At 49.0% G+C, this 27447-nt stretch overlaps 1 protein-coding gene across 1 annotated transcript in view; it reads left to right on the top strand.

The window, feature by feature from the left end:
- Nucleotides 1-27447, top strand: part of ADRA1B (adrenoceptor alpha 1B) — an 81623-nt gene that overhangs the window by 34842 nt on the left and 19334 nt on the right. The window contains exons 2-3 of the mRNA XM_054568103.1: nt 6715-6780; nt 7283-8424. Of these exons, the coding sequence (XP_054424078.1) occupies nt 7476-8424 (949 nt within the window). The 5' untranslated portion in view covers nt 6715-6780; nt 7283-7475. The remainder of the gene's footprint in view (nt 1-6714; nt 6781-7282; nt 8425-27447) is intronic.

Raw genomic sequence — 27447 nt, 5'->3', positions numbered from 1 at the left:
ACTCAGAGCCTGCTCCAGGCTGCAGAAATGAGTGACCGCAAAAGAGAGTCACGTGGTAGAATCATATCCCCAGGCTATTGACGCTGGCTCTCCCTTAGGCAAGTCACTCCCCCTTTCTGGGCCTTTGTGTCCTCACAGGTAAAGTAAAAGGGATGGACTAAACCGAAGGTCAACAAACAATTTCTACAAAGGGTTAAAGGGCAAATATCTCAGACTTTGCAGAGCACAGGGTCTCTGTTGCAGCTACTCAACTTTGCCATTGTAGCAGGAAGACACCCATAGACAATGTGTAAGCAAATGGGTCTGGCTGTGTTCCAATAAAACTTTATTCACACAAAAAATAAATAAATAAAATAACAGCACAAGGCTAGATTTGTTCCAAGGGCTATAGTTTGCTGAGCCCTGAACTAGACAGCCTCTAGGGTCCTTCTAATTCTGAGATTTCCCAAGTCCATGATCCTAACTACAGCAGTGTAGCCTTGAAAAGTCAGCTGTAAGGAGCCTATTGCCATAAGTTTTGTTATGTTTTACTTTAACCTCCAATGGCTTCAACACTGTGATTAGAAAGTACATTCTGGCAGTGGCGATGCAAAGGCAGCTCGGGAGAGCTTTCGGGCCAGTAAAAATCTCCGCCAGCAGCCCGCCCTCCTTCTTCGATGTGGAAGATGACACTCGTCTCGTGGGGACATGGTGCAGACACTGCTGCACGCCCAGCCGCATGCCAGGTCACAACCTGGACACCCTTTCCAGGGCAGTTTTGAGGTCGCCATGGATTCCTGGGCGAAGCCATGGGCAAAGCCCATAACCATAAAGGGACAGCCAGAGTCACCTGAGAAGACGGTGCACCCTGGTCTCTGCAGCGCCCTGGGCTGGTGTGGGCACCCTGTTTATCTTGTCCCACTCACCAAAGGAGAGCAGACGCATTCTCCAGTTCCAGAGGGAGCAGGTTTTCACATTCCACGCTCCCATGCCCTGTGCCCCCACACCCCAACCCCCAATTCAGGCCTCTCCCCGAACCCGTGATGTGAATTCAGCCCCTGCATGACTTGGCAGCTAAGCTTCGCCAGCCTGCTGCGAAGGACTGCTCCCGCGCTCCCCGCCTGGCCGGGGAAGGCTGTGCGAGAGAATTTCTGAGCTGGGGGCATCCATGCTCAGCAGAGACTGACAAATTACCAGAGAGGAACACAGGCTTGCCTCGAGGGGGCTGGCAGCCCCGCTCCCCGGAGCCTCTGGCCTGCTGCCTTCCGAGGCAGAGGGCATGTCTCTGCTGAAGCCAGTGTCCCCTGCCCAGGAGAAGGGGCGCTTCTTGGCTCCCCTTCAAGTCCCCGGAGACGCCAGTATGTCCCATGAAAGAGATGCCTCCCACCTCCAGTTCTTTTTTTCATTTTTAGCCTCATTCACCGGGTGCTTTGTATTCCAGCTGTGCCAGCTGCTAGCCCAGTGGCCTCGGGCAACCATTCTGAGACTCAGTTTCTCCATCTGTAAAATGTCAATAATAATAGCATCCACCTCATATTATTATCATCAGGGTCAAATCAGATAATGTCCATAAGTCATTTTGGGCACCATGCCTAGCACCTAGCCCACACTCAATAACTCTTAGCAGATATTATTACTATTACTCTGCACTAGGCACTTTACACACATTTTTGCACCTCATCCTCACCTCAGCCCTATGAGGCAGGGACTATTATGATCTTCATTTCACAGATGAGGAAACTGGGGCTCTGAGTGGTTAGATAGATGACTTGCCCAAGGACACACACAGCTAATAAATTAGTGGAACTGGAACATAAATCCAGGCCTGTTGGATGCCAGAGTTCAGGCTCTTAATCACTTTACTCTCCTGCCCAAGGTCATTTAGCCGCTATTGAATGAGGGAAGCAGGATTGGACTCCAAGTCAGCTCTCAAATTCTCGGCAGACCTGGAGCTGGCCAAGGAAGCCAGCCTAGGGAGCTCCCCTGCAGGGCCTTCTCACCGGGACAGCTCTGCCTCGCCGTCCCCTCCCTGACCTCTGCCTCGCTCAGGAACCTGATCACACTCTGTCGTCTGCTGTAATTTCCTTCAAGGCAAACACCAAACCTGCTGTCTTCTTCCCTCCTTCCTTCCTTCCTTCCTTCCTTCCTTCCTTCCTTCCTTCCTTCCTTCCTTCCTTCCTTCCTTCCTTCCTTCCTCTTTCTCCTCCTTCTCCTTCTCCTTCTTCTTCTTCTTCTTCTCTCTCTCTCTCTCTCTCTCTCTCTCTCTCTCTCTCTCTCTCTCTCTCTCTTAAATCAGTCTGGTGCAGAGAAAAGGACGCAAGCTTTGGAGCCAGACAACAATGCTCTGAATATCAATGCTGTTTACTCACCAAATAGGCTTGGCCACATCACAGGACCCCTCTGAGCCTCAGTTTCCTCACGTAAAATGGGGATACTGGCTACCTTGCTTTGGTGTGAAGATATGCGTAAATGCACGTGGAGTACCTAGTGCAGTGCCTGGCACGTAGTAGGTACTCTCTGAAGGGTACTCCACCATCCTATTCATTGCCCCTGGCACCTAGATCAGTGCAAGGTTGTTTGCCTGATTTAATTCATCTTTGATTCGCACACAGCACCTAGTGTGGTGCCTTTCCACAGAGCAGATGCCCCTGTATATGGCTGCAAGAATGGAAAACAAGAGAGAGCTAGAGAGGGAGAATGCAAAACTGCATGGCCACATGTGAGAGCTCGCCTTGCAGAGACCCACTAAGCAGATCTCTGAACCTCCCATTGCCTTGGTCTCCCCAGAGGTCAAGCTCAGCGGCAGCTTCTCCTAGACGGCTCCCAGAAATGGGAGTCTGCAACATCAGAGGTTTGTAATGTAATCATGGCTAATGAAAAGGTTCTTCTTCCCCAAGCCTCGAGTGAGTCAGAGCTCTGTGCCCGGCTCTGCCCCAGGGAGTATCAAGAAAATGAAATATCGTCTGTATCCTCATGACACCTAAACAAACGGTCAATTCCATGGGGTCAAATATCAGCCAGGCAGGTTAAGAGGCATCTCCAGTGAAAGGATGGGAGGAACTGCAAGGGAAGGACCATCAGCAAAGGTTGCGCTAGCAGGGTCCTGGTACACGGCTGCTGTTAAGGCTAATACCTGTTTGCCTTACCGTGAGATGTTTGTTTTGTCTTCGTGAAAGACGCCGCTAAATGACAACACATCTGCAATCTACAAGGATTTTGAACCTCTCGATATGGCTCAATAATCTCTTTCACATCCTGACATCTGAATCAAGCATAAGTTCTCATCTAGGTAACACACTGTTCTCTTTCAAAACAAGTATAAACCAACCCTGAAATCTCAGATCTGCTCTTTTTCTTTTCCTGGCCTTTTGCCACCGTAGAAAAATGTCTGATAGGCTGAGTTTTCGCACTGCAGCTGGTGACTGTGATTATGTAGACACAGCCTCCGTAAATTCAATGGTGTGTTTCTGGCTGTTCAATAGCTGGTGAGATTAGTGCCCAGGGAAGTGGGAAATGGGCCACCACCAGCGATATGTGGGCCTGGAGCTTGCTCCTCACTCTGTCCCACCCTTCCTCTCCCACACCCCAGCCTTTGTGCTAATCGCCAGCTTCTGCCAACTCACTGGCATTCTCCCCCCTCCTGCTCCCCAGGGAACAAACCAGTTCAGGAGAAGCGCCCTCATCCTGGATGTGAAGAGACACGGGAGTGGAGGGTACTGAGTGTGTGACATGCCGCTCCTAGCACCACTGTGGAAGAGGGGGAGGAAGGGCAGCGAGGTGCCTTCAGGGCCCACTTGATCCGCCAAGGGAAGCTGATTACCTGGAGCTAGAAGACCTCAAAACGCCATCTGGCTCAGCCCCTATCTCCCAGCAGATTAGCATTAATACATGAGCCACCCAGGAGCAGGACAATGTCTCCTCTTCATAAATACCCTTGGCTGAGGGCTGCCCAAGTTGTCCCAGTGTCACCCCCTGCTGTGTGAGTCATGAGTAGGTGTCACGTGCGTGCGGCTTCCCTCTACGGGGGAGGAAGGGGCCCCGCTCTGGGGGCCAGGGAAGCGGGATTTGATAGCCAGCTCTGCCCAGTCCCCGCTGCCCCTGACCACCTCCCAAATGGAAAATGGGCAAATGGGGGTTCTAGTAGCTCCTGAAGAGTGAAATAGCTATAAATCTGTGAACCTCTTAACATCTTCAAAGCCAACTTAAGCCAGTTTCATTAAAATAGAAGGAAAAATCTGTTTTCAGAACTCTCTCTACCACAGATATCTTGATCTCAGGGAACTCCTTGAAATTGTGTGTTTTGTGCATTTGGGTGGGAAAAGATTAAAACTGTAGGGGTGTGATAATCACCTACTCTCCCAAAAATATGCACATATTAAAAATAAGAAGAGATTCAGAACGTTCCTCTCTGTTGAGGAGCTTAAATGTAAATTAACCCGAGTGGGTTTCCTAGCCCTGCGCACCGGGTTATAGTGGTGATCCAGGGAGGGGATAGGAAGCCCCAGGCGCAGGCTTGTGGAGGGGGGACAAGAAGGCATCAGGCTTTACTTCTCAGTCTCCAGCTGTCACACCCCGTTGCTCTGCCACGTGTCTCCTAGCCATACGACTTCAGGAATATACATACTCTCTCTGAATCGCAGTTTTCTCATCTGTCCAGGGAGGATGGTTATACTTTACTCAAAGGGATGTTGTGAAGAATAAAGGAAAATGAGTAAATGCTTAGCTATCAATAAATGTGTGTTCCCTCGCAGCACTAGTAGCTCGGGCTATCAACCCACTGCCTATCTCAAATTTATATGAGTACAGTCACTATGTAAAACAGTACGGAAGTTCCTCAAAAAATTAAAAGTAGAATTGCTGTTATGATCCAGCAATCCCACTTCTGGGTATATATCCAAAGCAAATGAAAATAGGATCTCAAAGAGATAGCTATACTCCATGGTTATTACATCATTATTCACAATATTCAAGATAAGGAAACAACCTAAGTGTTCATCAATTGATGGATGGATGAAGAAGATGTGTAGATCTGGCTGATGTGGCTCAGTGGATTGAGCACCAGCCTGCAAACCAAAAGGTTGCAGGTTCAATTCCAGTCAGGGCACATGCCCGGGTTGCAGGCCGGGTCCCCATTTGGGGGTGTGCAAGAGTCAACCAAATGATGTTTCTCTTACTTTTTTTCTCTCTCCCTTCCCCTCTCCCCTCTCTCTAGAAATAAATGAAATCTAAAAAAAAAGAGAAGAAGGTGTGTATACATACAATGAAATATTATTCAGCCATGAGAGAGAAATCCTGCCTGCCATTGAGAGCACTATGCTAAGTGAAATAAGTTAGACCAAAAAAAGAAAAAGAAAAAGACAAATGTTATGTATCACCTGTATGTGAAATCTAACAAGCTGAACTCATAGAAGCAGAGTTGAGTGGTGGTTACCAGGGGTTGGGAGAGTGAAATGGGGAGATGTTGGTCAAAGGGTACAAACTTCCAGTTGTAAGATGAATAAGATCTGGGGATCTAAGGTATAGCCTGGTGATTATAGTCAATAATGCTGTACTGTATTCTTGAAAGTTGCTAAGAGAGTAGATCTTAAAAGATCCCACCACAAAAAAAAAAAGGTAATTATTGATGTGATGAAGGTGTTAGCTAACACAATAATGGCAATCCTTTTGCAGTTTATAGGTGTACCAAATCAACCTGTTATATATCTTAAATTTATACAGTGTTATATGTCAATTACATCTCAATAAATTTGAAGGGGAAACCGTCGCCCTCTGCCTTGCTTCTGAGGGAAAAGTGCGGCACGGCAGCTAAGTGTTCAGCTTGGCACAGGCCCACGGTGGCTTGTTCCCAGCTTCTCTCCTCGAAGGCTGTGTGGACTTGGGCAAAGAGTTAAACTTTGCCACATCTTGCTTTCCCGTCCACAAAATGGAAAGGATAATGAGAACAGTCCTCTCATTGGGCCATGAGGAAAGGCAACGAGTGCTCGGCACACTGTCTAGGACGCACCGAGTACCGGAGTATTGCTAACCAACATAAGGCTCTCCCTTGGCATCTTTTGGCCCTTCTTCCCTAAGTACCATTTGCCCACCTTTGGGAGTGTGTCCCTTTAGCTGAATGTCCAATGTGGATAACAGACAGAAGGGGGGGATCAAGAAATAATCCAGATTCCCCAAGTCCTTCCCCGCCAAATGCCCGAAGATCTTTTACCGCCCCCCTCCCCGCCACCCTCGCCCCCAGAGCGCCTGCTGGCTGGTTCCTCATTTCTTTCAGATCTTGGCTCAAATGCCATTTCCGTGATGCCCTGAGCACCCACCCAGAGTTTCGGATGCGAGCCCCCGCGCGCGCGCACACCAGTCCATCCCCGCCACCCCCCCACCCCGCTTTATTTCCTCTGCTACACCTGTCAGCGTGCCACACAGCTCGCGGGTCGCTTGCTTTTGTGATGACTGTTTTCTCCCACTGGAATGTAAGCTCCGGGGCGGGGGGGAGGGGCAGGGGTCTTTGCTTGGTTCAGTTGCAATGCCCACCGCTCCTGGAACAGACCCTGGGCAGGGCATGGGTACTTAGTTAACACCTGTTGAGTGAACGAGTGTCTGAGTGAACGAGTGAATGCATGCGTGCAAGAAGAGTGAAGAGAGGCTTTTTCATTTTCATGGGGAGGTAAAGGGTCGGGGCTGGTCTCCCATCTGACTCAAGTCCCTCCCACGTGCCTAACCTTGAAATTCTTCCTCTTTTAGGTGCCGCACAAGTTGTATATCCCCCTAAATTCGGGGGTTGACTCCAGACGTGCTCCCCGATTAGAGGTAAGCACCCCCACCCCACTTTTTAAAATGAGTGAATACGGGGGGAAGGGATCCCAGGAGCCCACCTCGGGGTGGGGTCAAGGGGATCCCCACACTCAAGTCTCTTTTCCTCACCCCTCCCCACACGGGCGCGCGCCCAGGCGCGCGCCCAGGGCTGGCCCCGGGGCGGCGGGGGCGCGGCGTCGGGGTGCGGGCGCCTTCACTGGACCCGCATTGCCCCCTAGTGCCGCGCGGAGTCAGGGCTCCGGGCTCCCCCGCCTGATGTCACCGGCGTGCCGTCAGCCCAGCGGAGCCTCATTGAAAGCAGACCCTCCTCGGCGCTGGCTGGGCGGAGGCGCCGCTGTCCGCAGACCCGCCGCGGGCCGGGCCGAGCCGAGCCGGGCGCCCCCCGCCCGCGCCCCTCCTCCCGCGCTCCCTCGCGAGCCCGGCCGGCGCGCCTGACGTGGACCATTAACTTGGAGCTGCCGCCTGGTCCCCTCTCTCCTCCTCCTCCCTCTGACAGGCGAGCGAGCGGCGGTGCAGGAGGAGACGCGCGCTGCCGGGCTGGGCTGCTTGGGGAGATGACTCCTCGCCAGGAGGGCGCCTCTGGGAAGAAGACCACCACGGGGGAGGCAAAGTTTCAGGGCAGCTGAGGAGCCTTCCCCGCAGCCCTTACAGCCCTATCAACCCCCTGGCTATGGAGGGCGGACTCTAAAATGAATCCCGACCTGGACACCGGCCACAACACATCAGCACCTGCCCACTGGGGAGAGTTGAAAAATGCCAACTTCACTGGCCCCAACCAGACCTCGAACAACTCCAGGCTGCCCCAGCTGGACGTCACCAGGGCCATCTCCGTGGGCCTGGTGCTGGGCGCCTTCATCCTCTTTGCCATCGTGGGCAACATTTTAGTCATCTTGTCTGTGGCCTGCAACCGTCACCTGCGGACACCCACCAACTACTTCATCGTCAACCTGGCCATCGCCGACCTGCTGCTAAGCTTCACCGTGCTGCCCTTCTCGGCTGCCCTGGAGGTGCTGGGCTACTGGGTGCTGGGCCGGATCTTCTGCGACATCTGGGCCGCCGTGGACGTCCTGTGCTGCACTGCCTCCATCCTGAGCCTGTGCGCCATCTCCATCGATCGCTACATCGGGGTGCGCTACTCTCTGCAGTACCCGACACTAGTCACCCGGAGAAAGGCCATCCTGGCGCTGCTCAGCGTCTGGGTCTTGTCCACAGTCATCTCCATCGGGCCTCTCCTTGGGTGGAAGGAGCCAGCACCCAATGATGAAAAGGAATGCGGGGTCACCGAAGAACCCTTCTACGCCCTCTTCTCCTCGCTGGGCTCCTTCTACATCCCTCTGGCGGTCATTCTGGTCATGTACTGCCGCGTCTACATCGTTGCCAAGAGGACCACCAAGAACCTGGAGGCCGGCGTCATGAAGGAGATGTCCAACTCCAAGGAGCTGACCCTGAGGATCCACTCCAAGAACTTTCACGAGGACACCCTCAGCAGTACCAGGGCCAAGGGCCACAACCCCAGGAGTTCCATAGCTGTCAAACTTTTTAAGTTCTCCAGGGAAAAGAAAGCAGCCAAGACCTTGGGCATAGTGGTCGGGATGTTCATCTTGTGTTGGCTACCCTTCTTCATCGCTCTACCACTTGGTAAGTTGGGGCCCAGGGGCATTTTCCGATCTTGGTTTTACTGATGAGCTTACTGTGAAGTTTTGTGGGTTTTGTCTTTTTATGCAGTCTCTCTGTGTGTTTGGAGACTGGAGAATACTGTTGGTTCTGCAAAGGTTTTGTAGGTTGGGTATCTGGCTAAGAACCAACTCAGGTGTTCGTGGAACCTGCTAAGGTACTAGTCACTCAAAATAGAACCACGGGAGGAAAATCTGGCATGGGGAATGACTCATTCAGCAGCTCGGTTTAATAATTAAAAAGGCCACTGGACTTGAACATCACACCAGGCTTATTTCGGTAGTAATCATGTGGCGGCTAAGGCAGCGTCACGAATGCAGCATACAAAGTAGTTTGTAGTTACCGCAGACGCGGCATTTGGAAAGGAGGGAGGCAGCTCGCACACAGAGAGGCAGTTTTCATTCAGCATTTCCAGGGCTCTTGCAGAGGGCCCCACGCTGCTCCGAGCTTTGCAGAGGCTACATTCCTCCCCTCACCAGCACCGGCCCTTCACAGCTGGCTCTCCCCTCGTGGCACTCCCTTCATTATGAGTTAATAAGAGCATTTTTCAGCCCCCCAGCCTCAACGCACCTTTATGTTATCTAAAGCCTGAGATTTGAAAGAGAAGATGACCTGAGGATCACACATTCTCGGTTTTCACCCCAAAATGTTCTTGACTGGTGATTTTATGAAATAACCAGAATTAAGTTATAGCTGCCCGTCACCTCTAGCTGCCAGACACCAAATCCTGCTAAAATGAAATTGAGTCCTTCCCCTGCTATAAAAACGTGTCCATCTTCTTTTGTTTGGTAGTCCTCCTGAGTTGTTCAAAAGGCTCCCCAGGTGATTTCTTTGAGGACGAAGAGGTCTGGTTAAGAGGCAAACCGAGAGGATAGTGTGACATGCCAACCACATGGCCTGGGAAACCCTTGTCCATCCTCTGAGGCACTGATCTGCTTTGATTTCTCCTCCTGTCTCTGGGGACGCTCCAGAAAAATGAATGGAGGGAGGCGATCACGACAAAGCCATGTGCCCTGGGATCAGGAAAGGGAGCGGCAGCTGCATGCCGCGGACCACACGCACCTGCAGTCACGCCAGCGGCTCGGTTAGAACCCAACACAACCAAATTCCTCAAGTAACTGAAACCCTGAAGACATGCTGCTTTCAAGAGAAAGAGACAAATGGAAAGAAAGCAAATTGATATTAGGAGTTTCCCTTTAAAAAAGATAAAGGAAAAAGGCTGTTTAACCTACTCTCCATGGTGTCATTTCTAAGGCCGACCAATGCCTGTAAGAAATGTTCCCAGTGTGTTAAGTGGAAAGGTTGCAAGCTCTGCCTGCCCCACCCCCCGCCAGGAGTGATCACATCTCACTGCAGAGAAGCTTTCTTTTCTTTCCCAAGGTCTCAGGGTCCTTTTGCAGGCTTCTTGGGTTAAAGTGGATGACGTTCACACTGCACTGGGCCATGCAAAGATTATGATGTAGGTGGAAGTGAGACGACCACTTACCATTAGCTACATGACCTTGGGCAAGTGACCTCTCTTCTGTGAGCTTCAGTTTCTTCGTCTGCAACATAGGGCTAATTACGACTTGCTCCGTGGAGTTTGCACTAATACCTGCAAAGGACTTGATGCAGTGTCTGGCGCACTGCTAACACTCAAGGAAAGTTAGCTCTTAGTACCACAAGACCCAAGCCCAGTCAACCCCTCAGCTCTGACTGTGTGTTTCCTCCTTTTCTACTCATGTGCCAGCCCCACACCTGTTACTGAAGGCTCGGAAGGAAACTGGGCCCTCCTTCCTTCTGCTCCTGCCCGCTGGCCTGCAGAGGCTAGGACCAGAGCATCCTCAGGAAGGCTCCAGCAGGGTGCAGGGACGGATCAAAGGTGCAGGCTCTCGTGTTCGGGGACGAGGGAAATGGCTCCAAATAGGAGAAGAGGCTGCCAGCCCGCTGAAATGCTCTGAGGGTCAGGAGCAATCTAGTTGTCATGTGAGCTTCGCCGTCAGTCAGATCTGTGACCTTAGGGTTGTTGTTTTACCTCCATGGGCTTCAGAGCTCACTTCCAGGGAACCACAGGGTTGGGCTAGACCAGAGCTCCAAACTTCAGTGAGGATCGGAATCATCTGTGCAGCCTCATAAACATTCGGCTTCTTAGGCCTAACCCACAGAATCTGACTCCGTAGGTCACGGGGACCTCAGGAGTCCACGCGTTTAACCGGCCCACGGGGTGATTCTGAAGAGATGGCCCACCGACCAGGCTTGGAGAACCACGGGTGGGCCGGCCTCCTGGCTCCCTGCAGCCACAGTTTGAAATGCTGCAACGCTTGCCCTTCCCCAGCCCCGCGGCAGGGCAGGGTGCTGCGGCTTCTGCCTGGGCCCTGCTCTTCAGGCCCACCCTCAGCCTCTTCTCACTCACATTCTCTCCACTCCCCCCTTTCAGAGAACTTATCCCCCCGCACCTCAGGTCCTTGGCCTCCACGCCATCAGAAGCGAGGCATTCTTGCCACCGTGATGCTCCCAGAGCTCATTTCTCCCCTCTGTGCCGTGAAGGCACCCCCGCCATCCATGCCACTATCTCCCAGAGACGCCCTTGTGCTCTCCCTGACCCGACCCCACCCGCATCCCTCCCCCGAGGAAACCCAAGCCTCAGCAGGTGAGGAGTCTGGACCCCAGGCTTTGAGTTCGGGAGGGACTCTGAGAGGTGCGCACGCGCTTCAAGCAGGGGAGGTGCCTCATTAACATGTCCTTAATAGTTCAGCAAGAACATCCAAGCAAAACCGAGATGTGGGTTTCTACTTCTCTTGATTTCAAATAACACCCAAATAAAAGTAGCATGATGTAGGACAATAACTCCTTTGGAATCTGAAGAAGGTTCCAAATTCTAAATTTTCCATGAAAGGCTTTCCACTCATAAGGCGAGAAAGCAGATCTGGGGACAGTGGTTGGCAAACACAAGCGCAGGTAGGAGTCACTTCCAACTGGCTGTGGACTTCCAGGGGCCGGATGGCAGGAGATTTCCATAGCCCTGTTTGTCTTCTCCATGGGAGAGAAGGGTTGGGATTCCTCTTGGGAAGGAGGGCGGAGGGCAAATAGCCATGTCCCCCCCGGCCCCCTGCCGCAGGGTCCTGGTTAGGGGCCCCATGTGTTTACCTTCCTTCCTTGTTTTTGTTTTTGGGAGCAGGGTTGGTCTGCCTGCAGAACAGAGCCTCTCATCTCCTACACAGCCCTCCCCACCTGTAGCTCCCCCTACCTCCTCCCCACCCTTTCCCTGAGGCCTCAGACCAAGTCGGGCCAGGAACCAGCTCTTACTCGGGAGCAGGGATGGACTCCACCAAACAAGGACTTCTTTCTTCAGCCCCTGGACTTAGGCCATGGAGGGACAGGAAATAATTGGAATATAATATAGCAGCATTTCTACTCATTGGGTCATGTGCAAGATGTCCAAGGAATCCCCAGCTGCCCAGCATTATAATGAAGACCAGCTCCCCCTCGCCTAGGAAGGCCTCGTCAGGGCCTCAGAGAGTGGCTGGGCTATTGAGGGAGGTGCATTGCATTGGGGAGAAGGATGGGGTGTGAGGGGTGGGGGGTGGTTGGGGCATAGCAGGAAGTGCTGGGCAGCCAACTGGTAGCTGGGCTTAGTGCGTTACTTAGAAAACACTGGAACCTTGCCCTGCTCCAAATCTTTCTTCCATCTCTTAAAATGCTGAAAGGCACCAGGAAGCCATTATTGAACTAACTGCTTTCCCCTCCAAATAAATGAAGGTCAGATTCAAAGAGACAGTTGTGCTCTCTATAGTGCTGGAACCAAATAGGAATTCCTCTCACCATTGGTTTGTTTCTCCAGTCCTCTTATTCAGAGTGGAGCTGACGAATCCCCTCCTCCCGCGAGAGCACAAGGCAAGGCGGGGGTCTCCGAGATCACTCAGGACACAGCCAGCCCACGAACACACACTAATACTGCAGCTCAGAGGTTTCAAAACACGAGGATGTGAGTTGCTCACAAGGAAAGCCATTAGTGTGAGTGAGAAGAAATTTTTACACATAGGGAATCCTTCCTGGAAGAGGGAAATTCTACTGAGGAAAAATATATTTGACCCTTAATGAAACCATTAATAAAGACTTCCTAAAGCACTTCCTATGTGCCAGGCATTGTATTAATTACTGGGCTGTTGAACCAAGAACAAACACGGCCCCTGCCTGCAGGAGTCCTGTGGCCTAGCAAGGTCCTACTGTCATGGGGCAGGTCCTGTCAGCCAGACGTTCTCTTAGCCTCTGTAGACATCGTCTCGCTAACCTTCACAGCTACACTGGCAGCAGGGAGTAGCTGCTCCATGTCACAGAGAAATGCACCGATGAAGCTCAGGGAAGTTAGTCTTGTTGCTCAAGGCCACATAGCACGTAACTAACTGATGGTGCCAAGGGTTGAATCCGGGTCTGTCAGAACAGACACAAGCCTGTTCCATTGTCCCCAGGAGAGATCTGGCCTTTTTGCCCTCTGGCCTCAGCCTGCTCTCATTGCGCATGCTCTCCAGAAACCCCAGGACCACCCTGCCAAAAGATGGTTACTGTACTTCTGTTACAAATCCCTACCTTTCCCCTCATCCCTGAGAAAAAGATGCACACATAAAATGTCAGGAAAATTCACCCAACATTCTAGCCCAGGGCTAGGTTTTCTCCACACCTCCTGCCCTGTGTGGGATGTGGGTCTCCCAAGGTTGGGCCATTCACCCATTCCACTGAATAAATACGTACGTACAGCATGCCTGCTGTGTCCAGGCATCGTGCTAGACATAGAGGGATGGGAAAACAGCCATGTCCCATGTTCTCATAGGTTGTAGTTTTAGTGAGAAGCACAGGTAATTTAAAAAGCACATGCGCACACACATGAATGCAAATTGCCATAAGTGCCTCGAATAAAGGGGGTGAGATGCTACTAGAAGTCTACAGCGGGAATCGGTGTATCACAGGGGTACCTGTGTGACGTTCAGGGAGAATCCTGAACAGTGTGGAGGAGCTAACTCAGTGAAGGGAGCAGACAGAAGAAGAGAGCTCTGGGCAGAAGGAAGGGCACACCTGCAGGTCCGGGGCAGGAAACTAACAGAGCCTGGAGAGCAGACAGCAGGCAGGTGCCATTCGAGGCTGGAGCAGTGGCCAGAGGCCAGACCATGCAGGAACTTTTAGGCCAAATTAAGCACTTTAGATTTTATCTGCGTTGCACTGGCCACTACTGAAGGGTTCAAAGCCGACAAGAGATAGAATCTGAATTATGTCTTTGAAAGACAGCTTAGGCTCCCATGTGGAACACAGACCAGAGATGGGGCGGTTGGGAGGCCACAGCCCCAGTGAGAGCTGGTAGCAACTTAGACCAAGCTGGTGGCTGTGGAGATGGAGCAAAGAGCATATTCCAGGGCTTGGGGATGGGTTGGTTATGAGGCAGGAGGGTTAGTGGGAGCAAGAAGCGTGCCTGGGATAACCCCGATGTTTCTGGGTGATGAAGGTGCCGTTTGTTGAGATAGGGAAGATGGGAAAGCGGGGCGGCATGAAACACCCAACCAAGAGAATTCCTCCCAGGATCTTCTTCAGGCCCCACCCATGACGGCCCATAAGACACCACCCTAGGCATGATCTGCCAAACGTTCATATGAGTTCAGTGGTCAGGACGTCCCGACCCAAAAGCCTGAGGGCCATGATCAACAGCTAACCTAGCTGCCCCCCTGAAATGCGAGGGCTGTTTTAAGAAGTATAGATTCTTGCACTGCCCTGCAGACCTATTCTATCAGAATCTCTCCTCATGGGGCTGAGAACCTTGATTTTTAACAGGTCCCTCCCTGCAGGTGACTCTTATGCAGCCAGCAGAGATAGCATCAGTCCTCCCCATGCCAGGGAATCCCTAAATTAGCAGCCCACGGAGAGCCCGGCAAGCTTGACAAAGCCCCCCGGTACGGCCAGGGGCACCCCCATCCCGCCCAGTCCCTTGGACCAGTCCGCACGGTGGAAGGCAGGACAGCGGGCCGGGCGGGGGGGGTTAATTCTTTCAGTTAGAGCCTCCCTGGAGAAGGAGAGGGTGGAACGAGTGCTGTGGAAGCAGCACCTTCAGTGTAGCTTGTGCCCTACCCAACGCTGACTGTGCTGTGTTGCTCGCAATTCTCGCAGTCCCTCTGCAGAGCGAGCGTTGTCATTCCCGTGTTTATAGGTGAGGGAACAGGAGTTCAGAGAGGTTTGGTAGCTTGCCCAAGGTCACACAGCTAGTAAATGACAAAGTCCACTGGGCTCCATGTTTGGCACTCAATACACGTTCATTATATCATTCCTTTCATAATTACAGTGCCTCCCAAACATTTGTCTGATGCCTGGTGCCCACGGGTGATAAAATTTTTACTGCTCACGACAAAATGAGAAAAAAAATAGAAAATTCTGTGTTTTTCCAAATGTACTCAATATAAAATGACTGTCTTTTTATTCTAAAGACTATGTCCTTTCTATTTTGGGACGCTGAAATAGCATTTTTTTTTTAATGGAATTGTGCTCTTTTTTTTTTTTGATGGAATGATCGTAATAAGTGGTGGTGATAGTCAGTGTGTGTGTGTGTGTTTAATGTCTTACTTGCAAAATAAGAAGTTGGTAACTCTGTGTCCCCTCCAAAAAAACGTATTTCAGAATTTTTACTGTGCATGTTCTAGGGGCTTAGGATCGTGGGAGACACTGTGGCAGTGGGACACAGTGCCTATTTGCGGGAAGAAGCAGGAGGGAGGGGGGACGGGATGGGAAGCAGAAAAGAAAGGGGGGAATGGGCCAGTGCCAGCCTCAGCTTTGCCATGGGATGCAGAGAACGGGGGGCGGGCGGTGGGGGCAGAGGGTGGGGTGGGGAAAGGAGATCGAGGAGGGTCGTGCTTGTCAGGTACAACGGGATGAGGGGCCATTTGTGGAGGTGCCCTGTCCTGCCGGGGCAAAACGGGCCACAGCAAGGCCGGCGGGAGCGCGTGTAGCTGCAGAGACATCACAGAGAGGCCTGTTAACATCTCTAACTCAGGAGGTGCCTTTACCTATGTGTGTGGCCCATGAAAATAACTGATGGCCTCCAGGCCACACTGGGAAATTGCTGTCTCCCATGTCTGCGGGGTGTTTCCACAGTCCCTGTGCTCCCTGAGCCCGTGTGGTAAGAACAGTACCAATAGCTGCCATTTGTTAGGTTTGGCCGCGGGCCAGGCTCACGGTGCTGCACGGGCGGCGAATGCTCCCTGTGCGTTCTCCCGTTCTCTCACACGCTCCTCTCCAGGGGCTTACGAAGGGACACTGTTATTTTCCTCCTTTAGAGAGGAGGAAACGGACACTCAGGGAGACCGAGGGATCTGCCTCAGGACACCCAGCCTGATGAGTGGCGGGACCTGGATTGTGCCTAGGCAAGCAGATAACGCCCAAGGGCCTGCCACCAGGAATGCCCCAGGTGCGGGGCTCGGAGCCCGTCTATGGAAACCAGAGCCTGTTCCGAGGAGGAGAGGAAGGGCAAGGCGCTGCCTGCGGTTCAGCAACCAAGCAGCCCAGTGTCCTGGTGAGAACATAGAGAATATAAAAATAATTGGGCCTTCCTTCCCCTTGCAAGTCAAAATTCCCCTTTTATTATGGACAGTCCAGACTTTTTTCAGCTTCACAACTTATACTTGGTAATGTCACATAACATTTTTAAGATTTGTATGAAATTTGGGAAACCATCAAATTTAGAAGACTCTTTCACAGTTTATTTTTGACTGCACGCATTGCAGACCTTGATTCACCTCCACCGACCACATCTGTGTGGTCCCAGCTCCGCAGGGTTCTCTCCTGTGAGGGGCCAGGCTCTGGTCCTGCCTCTTGATGTGACAAGTCCAGGTGAGTCGGCATTGTGGACAAGAGACTATTTCTAGAAGCTGTTTGTCCACTTTGCCCTAACTCTGGCTGGTGATAACCTAGTTATACAGAGAAAAAAAAACTGCAGACCACATAGATGTATTCAACAGAACTGAAACAAAATGTATCTTAACTCTAAGCTAGTTCCCCAAAATGCCCATGGCGCTGTACTGACACCCACACAAGGGGAATTCCAACAGCAGGTGGGGCTGAGTCGAAGCAGACAGTGGTCCTAGACGATTGCACTAATAGATCTTACTTTTGAAAACTACAAAATCATACAATTACGAGATAGTAGTGCTGGGTTCCCCCACCAGGGCCTTGGGGGGCCCATGAAGAGGCTAAGTAGGGCCCCCTTGTCCCCACCCAGGCGCCACTGGGATGGTTCTCTCCAGTCGTCTCGTGACTGGTGGACCTCCCTGTCTCCTCTCCACACTGAGACCTTCTTGTAAGCACTGACCACATCTTGCCCCTGCCCGGCACAGGCAGTCACAGGAGCCGAAGGAATGAGTGAATGCAGAGCGTGTGAGTTCAGCAGAATTAGGAGCATACTCCAACTCAAACAGATTTGCCATTTCACAAATACACCTTGTATTTTCCTTTCCCTGTGCTGTTGTTCATCCTGTTCCCTCTGAATATCCAAACCCTGCCCACCTACAAACCCCCAGTTCACTGGGCACCGCTCTCATGGTCTTCCCCGGTCCCCACTCCCTTTGCAGTGACCGCTCCACTTATACCTTATGGTCTTTGCCACATTTGTCCGTGGGGATCAGGACTGACACGCACACTCTTAATAGTGTTACCTGTTTGCAGACCTCTGGAGAGCAGGTAGCTTTGACACATCTCCTTCTCCCCCAGCCCAGAGACATGTACCTAGGTGACTCTCCATAAATATGGCAGTTGAAGCTGTGATTCAGAGTAAGCCTGACTTTTGAACCTCCCAACAGCCCACCAGAGAGGTATTAGTGTTACCCCCATTTGGTAGATGAGTAAGTGGACTCAGGGGGTAAGTGACGAGTCCCATTGCCTGAAATCACCACCAGCATGTTGAAAGGAGCCTGAGGGGGGAGGAGAACGAGCCTGGCACCCTCAGCCGTGACAGTCAAGGGAAAGATTAATAATGAGAGAACAAAGTGAACATCAGTTTAAGGAGAAAAGATGCAACTTTCGCATGTGGATTTTTTGTGGGAAATAGGAGTTACTATCAATGTGGGTCTGACATTTTTTAAATCTTCAGTTAATTTACCCCAGTTGCTCGAGTGAGCAGCTGAGCCAGGATCTGAATCCATGGCTGGCTGACCCTATATACGCGGTGAATGAGTAGATGAAGGAGTGGATCCATTTCAGCACAAGGCAAATGGTGTGATCGGAATGATGAGCATCTCAGGAACGGAGGGGACACAGAAAGGAGGGTGGACAGAAGCCAGGTTTGCGGGGTAGAGAGGGCGGCGGGCTCTGTCTGAAGGACTTGTAAGGCCGGAGCGGCTGCCCGGCACCCTCCCCGGTGGCGTGACAGAGCGTGAGTCAGCCCAGGGTGCCGTCCTCACTGGCAGGCTTGTGTTCTCGGGACTCTGGCAACAGCACACTGGTGACCACACCTACCCCAGCACATCTGAGCCCCCTGTGGACACTCAAGTGCCCGTCTCTGATGGCAGCACGCAAATCAGGCTGTAAAAGTTGCACCAGTGAGCAGTTCAGGCCAAAATGTTCGGAAACAGAATGTTCTAGCCCATGCGAGTGGACCGTTCCTCTCAAAGCCCTGTTTAACTTTTTTTGTAATATAGGCCCACAGCGACTTGTTCCCCTGAAGCTGGGATGCTTCACACGCTTGGCTTCGCACGCTTTTAGCAATTCTTCTTTAAGACAGAGTTTCCTGTCAGGCTAACGTGCATCGCTCAGAGGCCGAGCTCAGCATCCTGGCCCGGGCCCAGGAAGAGGTTAAAATGGGACCAAGGGCAAGGCGGGCTCACTGTCATTCACAGGCCTGGGCCCCAGGCGCCTTAGCACCAGCACGGGGCTGGGCCGGGATCCAGTGCGGCAGCTGGTGGGGTGGGGGGAGGTTCCGCCAACTGGGACAACAAAAAAAATTACGTCTCCAATTTATATATTCAGGCCATAAATCGCCCCCCGGGCATCAAGAGAAAGTGATAGGGCCCCTCTTTCTGCTGGCAGGTACACTCTCACAGTGTCCATGTGTGACTTCTTGTCCCCAGTCCTTCAGGATTTATCTTAACACAAGGGTTCCATGAGCCCCTTTGGCAATCTGGTGAAGCCCCTTCGCGCAATAGGCACGTAAAATAAGAGACATAGGATTTCACAGAAAACCAGTTAGGTCGAAATAGTTATTATAATGTTGACAAAGGCAAATTTATTATAGAGTAAAACAATATTCTTCGTTACTAACACATTAAATAAATAAGATCTAGCAGCAAGTCAAATAAATAACTTCTATAATTTTAAAGTAGTGACAAGTGGAAATATTTCAAGATTATCTGCAACAAATGTAATGTGATACCATAAATCTGATTTCTTTTGGTGAAAAATCCTGCTAACTATGGCTCGTTGCCTACATTCCTATTGAAGGAAATGCTAATTTACAGCCAAAGGTTAGTTTTTGTTTGTTTTTTTTTTAAGGCAATTTTTCCCACCCACGTGTCTGGTCCCCCAGAATAAGAACCCTGCCTCCCAACATTATAAAGATCTACTTCGGGCAACGAGGTTTTTTCTTTTTTTATTTCCAAAAATTCAGACTTAAAACCACAGGAAATTAGGACTATGCCGTTGTGCTGTGCAGCTATTTTGGGTGACTGCGTGTAGCAATTTTAGTTTATTAAAAAATAATGCATAGACTTATTTTAATCAGAAAGGGAATAAAAGCAGTGAAAAAATTCCTCCGCCCTCACCAGACCCCGAGGTCACTGTCGTTCTGCATCCTCAGCTTCTCCCCCGGAAGCCACGCTGTTACCAGATTATTTATGTGCTTCCAGAGACATGCCACTTATTTGTAAACATACATCTGCAAGTACATGGATATATTTGAGTATGTATGTGTATGAAATGTGTGTATTTCCACCCCGTTTATTTTACAAGTGGTATTTCATAAACATTTTTCACTCAACAGCATATCTTGGACATAGTTCTGTGTCACAATATTTAGTTACTGCTTTCCTTTTTGTAGCCGTATAGTAATCCATTTTACGGGGTACTCTATTTTACTTAGCAACGTCTCAATTCATTGGCATTTAAGCTGTTTCTAACCTTTTACTATTATAAACAACATTGCAGTCAATACTTTTATATATATATGTCTGTGCCCCCATATTCAGGATAAACTTAAAAAATGGAAGCCCTGGGGCAAGGATTATTTGGTATTTTAGTTTTCACTTAATTATGTTCAACTTTACTAAATAAGGAATTAAAAATATAGTAAAATGTAAAGGGGTGTTGAAACATAGGTTAGCCCTGGCCAGGTAGCTCAGTTGGTTAGAATGCTGTCCCAATATGCCAAGGTTGTGGGTTCGATACACAGTCAGGGCACAAAAGAAAGCAACCAATGAATGCATGAATAAGTGGAACAACAAATCTGTTTCTCTCTCTTTCTCACTCTCCCTCTAAAATCAATAAATAAACATTAAATAAAAATAAATAAAATACAGGTTAAATCTATGTATCCTAAGCTATCATTTACAAGGGTTGTTAGTGATTTACATTTAAAAAGTAAGTCATAGAGTAATATGTAATCAATCCCATTCTTAAAAGCCATTAACTTAGTTACCTCGGGGTAAAATGGAGTGAGCAGGAGTAGATTAACTTTTTCTATATACCTCCGTATTATTTCACATGTTACAATGAGCAAATATTCTATGTGTGATTAAGAAAATATAATAGACTATAAATTGAGTTTTGATAAAATTATAATGGGGACTATTACATTTTTATGATTTTTAGGAGAAAAGTCAATGGCCAACAAAGAAAAAGATCATTGTCCGTAGTCATTTTTAATCTTGACAGACATTTAAATATAATTTTACTTAACACACACACATGCACACACGCGCACACATATCCCCTGCTATGCGACCACTAGCTCGAGAACACTTAAGAATTCCTTTGATCACTTCTTCTGCTGGGTACAGCGCTGTCCACTTTCCCAGTTCAAAAACATGTTGTTTATTGATTTTGGGTTTTATTTTTTTTAATGAGAAAATTTTTGTGTCTCAGTAGCAAAAAATAATTCACACACAATAGCAAGATAAAAAAAGAAAGGAAAAGTCACCATAATCCTACCCTCTAAATAACCATGTTTATTATTTTCCTATGGAACTTTGCAGAATTTTCTCTGTATGTGTGCCTGTGTGTGTGTACACAGATGGTGTCATCTAGTGCTTTTGTCACTAAACCTCAAGCATGGATTTCTCGACATTTCCATAACTCTGAATCTTCGTTTTCCCTTGTTTTTCACATCTTCTTAATGCTTCGTTGCATTCCATAATAGAAGGTATCATGAGGTACTTAACCAAACCACTTAGGACAGCCCATTCACGTACGTGGTGAGACATGTGCAAGACACAAGGCATCACAGCCACAAGGCTGAAGTGTGGAGTGAAAGGAATGGCCCTCTCACCTCGCAGGCCCGGCCATCCCACTTCCCCCCCACTGAGAGTTCCTATTAGTGGTTTTCTTCACATCCTTTCAGAGCTATTCTAAGCATACAAAAATATACTTATGTGTTCTTTTTTAATGGAAACAACATACTCTAAACACTCGTCTGTTCCTTGCTTTTTTCACTGAATAATGTTTCTTGGCAATCTTTTAACTTCAATATAAATAGAGCCACCTCATTCTTTTTAATAGCTGCATAGTATTCCACTGTCATTTTTTTTCAAGTAGACCTTTTTTTTAAATTTATTTACTTTTTAAATACATTTGTCTCTGCCCCCCCCCCACCACTTTCCCTTGCCCCCTCCCTCCTTCCCTCCCTCAGCTCTTCCCCTTTGGTTTTGTCCATGAGTCCTTGCTATATGTTCCTTGACTTTCCCCTTCCCTTCCCCTTTCCTGCCCCCGCTTCCCTCTTGTCTCTGTTGATTTCTTTTCCTTTCAGTGTTGCTGGTCATATTTTCCTTGCATCTTTGCATTGTTGGTTAGGTTCCGCTTATAGGTGAGATCATATGGTATTTGTCTTTCGCCCCCCTGGCTTATTTCGCTTAGCATGATGCTCTCCAGTTCCATCCATGCTGTCACGAAGTTTAGTAGTTCTTTTTTTCTTTCTGCTGCGTAATATTCCATTGTGTATATGTACCATAATTTTTTGATCCAATCATCTACTGATGGCATTTAGGTTGCTTCCAACACTTGGCTATTGTAAATTGTGCTGCTATGAACATTGGGGTGCATAGGTTCTTTTGTATTGGCGTTTTGGTGTTCTCAGGGTATAGTCCCAGCAGGGGAATCCCTGGATCAAAAGGCAGTTCCATTTTCAGCTTTTTGAGGAAATTCCACACTGCTTTCCATAGTGGCTGCACCAGTCTGCATTCCCACCAACAGTGGACTAGGGTTCCCTTTTCTCCACAGCCTCGCCGGCACCTGTTGTTTGTGGATCTGTTTATGATGGCCATTCTGACCGGTGTGAGGTGGTACCTCATGGTGGTTTTGATCTGCATTTCTCTGATGGCTAGTGATGCTGAGCATCCTTTCAAATGCCTCTGGGCCCTCTGTATCTCCTCCTTAGAAAAGCATCTGCCCAGGTCCTTTGCCCATTTTTTGATTGGATCGTTTGTCTTCTTGGAGTGGAGTCGAGTGAGTTCTTTATATATCTTGGAGATCAAACCTCTATCTGATGTATCATTAGCAAATATATTTTCCCATATGGTTGGCTCCCTTTTCATTTTGCTGATGTTTTCTTTCGCCGTGCAGAAGCTTCTTATTTTGATGAGGTCCCACTTGTTTATTCTTTCCTTTATGTCCCTTGCTTTAGGAGACATATCAGTGAAAAAATTGCTGCGTGGGATATCTGAGAGTTTCCTGCCAATGTTCTCCTCTAGGACTTTGATGGTGTTGCGACTTATATTTAAGTCTTTTATCCATCTTGAGTTTATTTTTGTGTATGGTGTCAGCTGATGATCCAATTTCAATTTTTTGCATGTAGCCGTCCAGCTCTCCCAACACCATTTGTTGAAGAGGCTGTTATTGCTCCATTTTATGCTTCTGCCCCCTTTGTCAAATATTAGATGTCCATAGAGACCTGGGCTTATTTCTGGGCTTTCTATTCTGTTCCACTGGTCAAGTAGACCTTTTTTGAAAGATATTTGTGTTGTTTCAAATTGTTTGTCCTCACAAACAATACTGTAGTAAACCTTCTTGTACGTACCTCATTATTTTCTATATTATCTGTAAGATAAAATTCTGGAAGGGGACTATTCTGAGTTAATGTTTTCATTTTTATAAGTATTGCCAAATTGTCCTCCACAGAGATTTACATTTCCGTAACGAACATGTGCGAGCGCCCACATGTTCACCAAGAGGGTGTTACTCAGCTCTGTGGTCTTTGCCAGCTTGGTGAGTGACACGTTTGTGAATGAGGTGAAGCATCTTTCTGCGTGTTGAAGATGAACTATCCCTTCTTCATACACATTTGGTCTGAGTTCTTAGCTGTGACAAATATTCTTACATGCACAGTTCTAATATCTTTTGTGCACCCAGCCTTTAGGATCTCCTTAGGATAGAGTCAACCTTGAATGGCTAGATCAAGAGGTAGACTCGTGTGAAAGACCTCGGACACATGTTATCAAATAACCCTCCGGACAGGTGTAGCAATTTGCACTCCAGTGGGTGTGTCTCAGCAAAGCTGGAGAAACCGCTTTTTATCCTGGTTGTTCCTCACTGGCTGAGGCCCGAGAAGTTTCAGGCATCTGGGTTACAAGTCAGCTTCCCCTCCGAGGTGACAAGATGGCTCGAAAGCTTCAACTGCTTCCAGCTAATTTGGTGTCAGCTTCCCAAGTTCAAGGCTAACAAGCTGCCCTCTTGGAATACAACACCCTGTCCATCAGGGGAGCCAGAGGAGGCAGCAGCCTTGGAATGTGTGTATTTTGCCCCGATCTGAGAACAAAAAGCGGTCACCCACAGTGCGTAAACGGAATTGATCTGCCTCAGGCCTGCCAGGTCCACCACAGTCTGCAGCAGCGGTTCAGGGCTCCGGGGCGGACTTCCCAATTCAAAACCATAACAAAATAAAAGGAAATGCTGGAAAACGATCGCGTTTGCAGCATCCAGAGCATGAGTTCATCAGGAAGGATTCCTCTGGGCACGCAGGCTTGCCCCGCCCCAGTGTGGGGGCCTGTGTGGCGGGAACGCAGCGGACCGCCTATATTTAGACAAGGGCATAACAAATGCATCACATTTTAGTTGCAAAATTCAGATTGGCTCTGGAAGATGCCAGCCTCAAGAATAAAAATTGAGTTGAGCACCGTTCAAGAAGGAAAGAAGTGGCCAGTTGAGCAGATTCTACCAGGGAAGGAGGCCTTTTGACAGGCAGTCAATGGGCTCTGGTCGGTCAGGGGAATGAGTTAATCCTGACCTTGAATGGCTGCTCTGGAAAGAAAGGCAGAGTTATTTTCAGACTGTACTAAATCGAGAGGTGTTGGAACCAACATCTAGGACAAGACAGGAGGGGGTGAACTTTGACCCATTGCCACAGGGTCTGGAGACCAAGTTGATGTTAAACCAGGGGCCCGGGATCAACCAGGGATTCTCAGGACCTGACCAGGAAAGCCTCCTCTGCCACCCGCCTCTGTCACTGCCATCCCAACCCCACCCAGTGAAGAGGGCTGGCACCTTCCCTTCCCTGGGACATCCTTGTTAACCCTTCATGAGTCCTGTTTGAGTGGCAGCTTCAAGTACTAGAAAGAACAGGGACACAGAAATCAGACAAACGCACGTCTGATATTGCTGGCTCTGCAGCTCCTCTCCCCCAAGCCTCAGTAAATTTGTCTGTAAAATGCAGGTGAAATCATCCGCCGCTAGGATTGTAGTGAGGAATAAATAAGAAAGTGGGTGAAAAGGACCCAGCCAGGTGCCAAATCCTAGTAAATATTTCATAAACATCAGCTGTTAATATGAGAAGCCTCTAACATACTATAACTTTGGAGGAGCTATTTAAGTATCTGTTGATATCATCGTGATTATGACTAATTCTGTGAATGGGCTCTTTTTCAGAAAACAAAAACGCGACCAGTTCCTTCTCATTAAAAGGTTATAGGGCCCCTTTCTTAAGAAAGACAAAAAGAATGAAAAAACTAAGTAAATAGAGTGCTGAGCATGATGGTCCCATGCTCGAAAAGTATCAGAAGGCTTTAACCTGAATTTCTACTGATGTTTCTCTCTTCCTAAAATTGTTTTGATATTAATTGTAAGATATTTGTCATTCCAAAAAAACAACAACAACAATTTAAAAGGGACGCCCAAGCTTTCTCTACCCAGACTTAACAAATTTTAACATGTCGTTTGAACTTGCTACATATCTTTTTCCTTTTAAGAACTTGCTACATATCTTTTTCCTTTGAAGTGAAATGCTACAAAGACATCTAAAGCCCCCACTCCCGTTCCCATTCGTTTCCCTCCTTCACGGAAGCAGCCACCAGGATACATGTGATTACATGGACTTTCTTCTCCACACCTCCTTAAACATGTTCTCTCAGAAGCAAGGAGAAGAGTGGCCAAGACTGACACTCTGGATTATGCCAGTCTCGAGTTCAAACTCTTCTCCTCCTTCTTCACTAGCTGTGCGGTCTTTGGCAAATTTCTGAACCTCTCTATTCCTCCCCTCTCACCCCCACAATGGCACAAATAACACTTCCCTGGATCAGTGTGAGGATGAAATAAGATTACTCATGTAAAGCAGTGGTTCTCAACCAAGTGTGATTTTTCTCCCAACCCCCCCCCGCCCGGGGACATTTGTCAGGAGACATTTTTGATTGTCACAACTGGGGTGTGCTACTGGCATCTAGTCGAAGAGACCAGAGGTACAGCCGAACACCCTACAGTGCACAGCACAGCGCCCCGCAACAGAGAATTATCTGCCCCAAGATCTCAATAGTGCTGAAGTAGAGAAACCCTAAAATAAAGCCTGTGGTCACTATTTTATAAGGGCTCAAAAAAATTGTTCCATAAACATAATAACAACATAAAGTGTTTGTTTTTTTTTATAAGGCATGATGCCAGACACAGTCACATATATTATCTCACTAGTAGCTAGTGAGTTGCCTCTTCCTGGTTTATCAAAAAAGGCAAGCATTGTTGCTTCTGCAGGTCTGAGAATATCCATCCTAGTCATTAAATCAGTGATAAGTGTATTTAAAATGTAAAACTTCAGGCTAATAGATTAATTGGTAGGTGTTACTCAGAGCCTAACCCTCCTCGGTCTCCATGAAGAACAGATTGTATCAGCACTTCCAGTCACAAAATTGGTTCATTTAAACCACAAATATCCCTTCGACCTAAGCAGGCCCAGGACCTGGCATGGCAAAATATAAATAAGGCATCGTAATCAAGTGAACATTTTTGGCCCCTGTTTGCAAGAACTGGCTCCCAACGGCTCAAGAAACCACAGAGGCTGAGTAGAAAATGGGGGAGAGGAAAGAGGCCAGAGCCCTGCTTCACTGAATCACTCCAGGCTCCGTGGGCTCAGAGGATTCTGCCCATGGCTGTCCCAGGGACCAGAGCCTCTGTCTGTGGTGGCCCGAGAGCACCCACTGTGAGTGCCCTTATTCGGCGGGCCTCCAGGTGCGCTCCCCAGCCCAGCAGCACCAAAACTGCCCAGGAGCTTGTCGGAGATGACAGTTCGTGGGCCCCACCCCAGGCCTACTGAATCAGAAACTGGGGTGCTCCGTAGGCAGTCTCCCAAACCTCACGTGTGATTCTCATGTGAACTCAAGTTTCAGAACCACTGACCTGGTGAGACTGGATCCCGCTTTCCCCGTGGGTCCGTCTCCCGTTGCCCGTGGCCCTTCCACTATAGCCACACCGCTCACCATTACCTGCTCAGAAGGGCAGGAGCCACGACTTACCCGCCCTCTCCTCGGGCTGGATGCTTGACAAACATCCTTTAACTTTCACAACAAGAGCGTGAGAGACCGTTATCCCTTTTCCCAGGTGGGAACATCGCAGCTGAGAGAGCTGAAGCAGCCGGCCTAGGGCCATAGCTAGAGAAAATGACTTGAACCAGGGTCTGCCTCCAAGTCGGCCTGATCCCCACGTTCTCCTCCTGAGGATGACGTCACGCGGCCCATTGAGGTCAAGGAGTGACAGACAGCCCTGCTGGGCCCAAGTGGTGAGCCCCGCAAAGTTTGTCTCTAGTGCCTTTCAGTCACCTGTCCTGAGGTTCACCTTCCCACAGGTAATCCCGCAGGGTGCTCAGCCACCAGTGTCCTAATACTGCCCCCTAGAGGCTAAGGTTTCCCGCACCGCTGCCCTCTCCTAGCCTTTGCCAGATGCCCTGGGACTTCAAATCACACAGCTCTCCTTCTTACTGTGTCACTTTGGAGCTGACTCAACCTCTCTGTGCTCCTGTTCTCATCTGTAAATCAGTTATATTAATACTAATACATTTATATTCAGGTTATTTAGAGAATGAAACAGAATAATAAACATAAAATTAGCCCAAAGGCTGGTGCATAGTAGAAACTAGTTAACTCTTGGTTTTTCCTGTATTCTTCCACACACCAACTGTCAAAACTACTCAGTTCAGGATTGAGCCTCTTGAAGTCTCCTTTACTGGCCATATGAGCTAGTATGATGAGCTAGTCCTCACCAAGGCGTCAATTCATCATTGTTTTCTCTGTTTGCCTCCGGAACACCGTCAGTATCTCAGCCAGGGCCCTTAGTCCGCAAAACTGGGCGGGCTGGGGGCAGTAAGTAGTGGAGGTAGTAGGGAGTGTGGGTGGCCGGTGGGAGCCTGTTCCCACGCTTTGCATCCCTCTCATACAGCTCCAGTGGGCGGGAGTCCCAGAGAAATGGGAAATGGTAAAATCTGTATATGCCTTCAAGTTTGCACCTTGAAGAGGGAAAAAATGAATGATAGGCATTTGAATATCAGGATAGTTGGGAATGATGCAAAAGAAGAAGTGAAATCAA

This window comes from Pteronotus mesoamericanus, unplaced genomic scaffold (genome assembly GCF_021234165.1).
Source record: "Pteronotus mesoamericanus isolate MK-2021 breed Mesoamerican mustached bat unplaced genomic scaffold, CSHL_Meso_final contig_2, whole genome shotgun sequence".
Classification (NCBI taxonomy): Eukaryota; Metazoa; Chordata; class Mammalia; order Chiroptera; family Mormoopidae; genus Pteronotus; species Pteronotus mesoamericanus.
The sequence above is the reverse complement of the archived record's forward strand: the minus strand, read 5'-3'. Positions and strand labels throughout refer to the sequence as shown.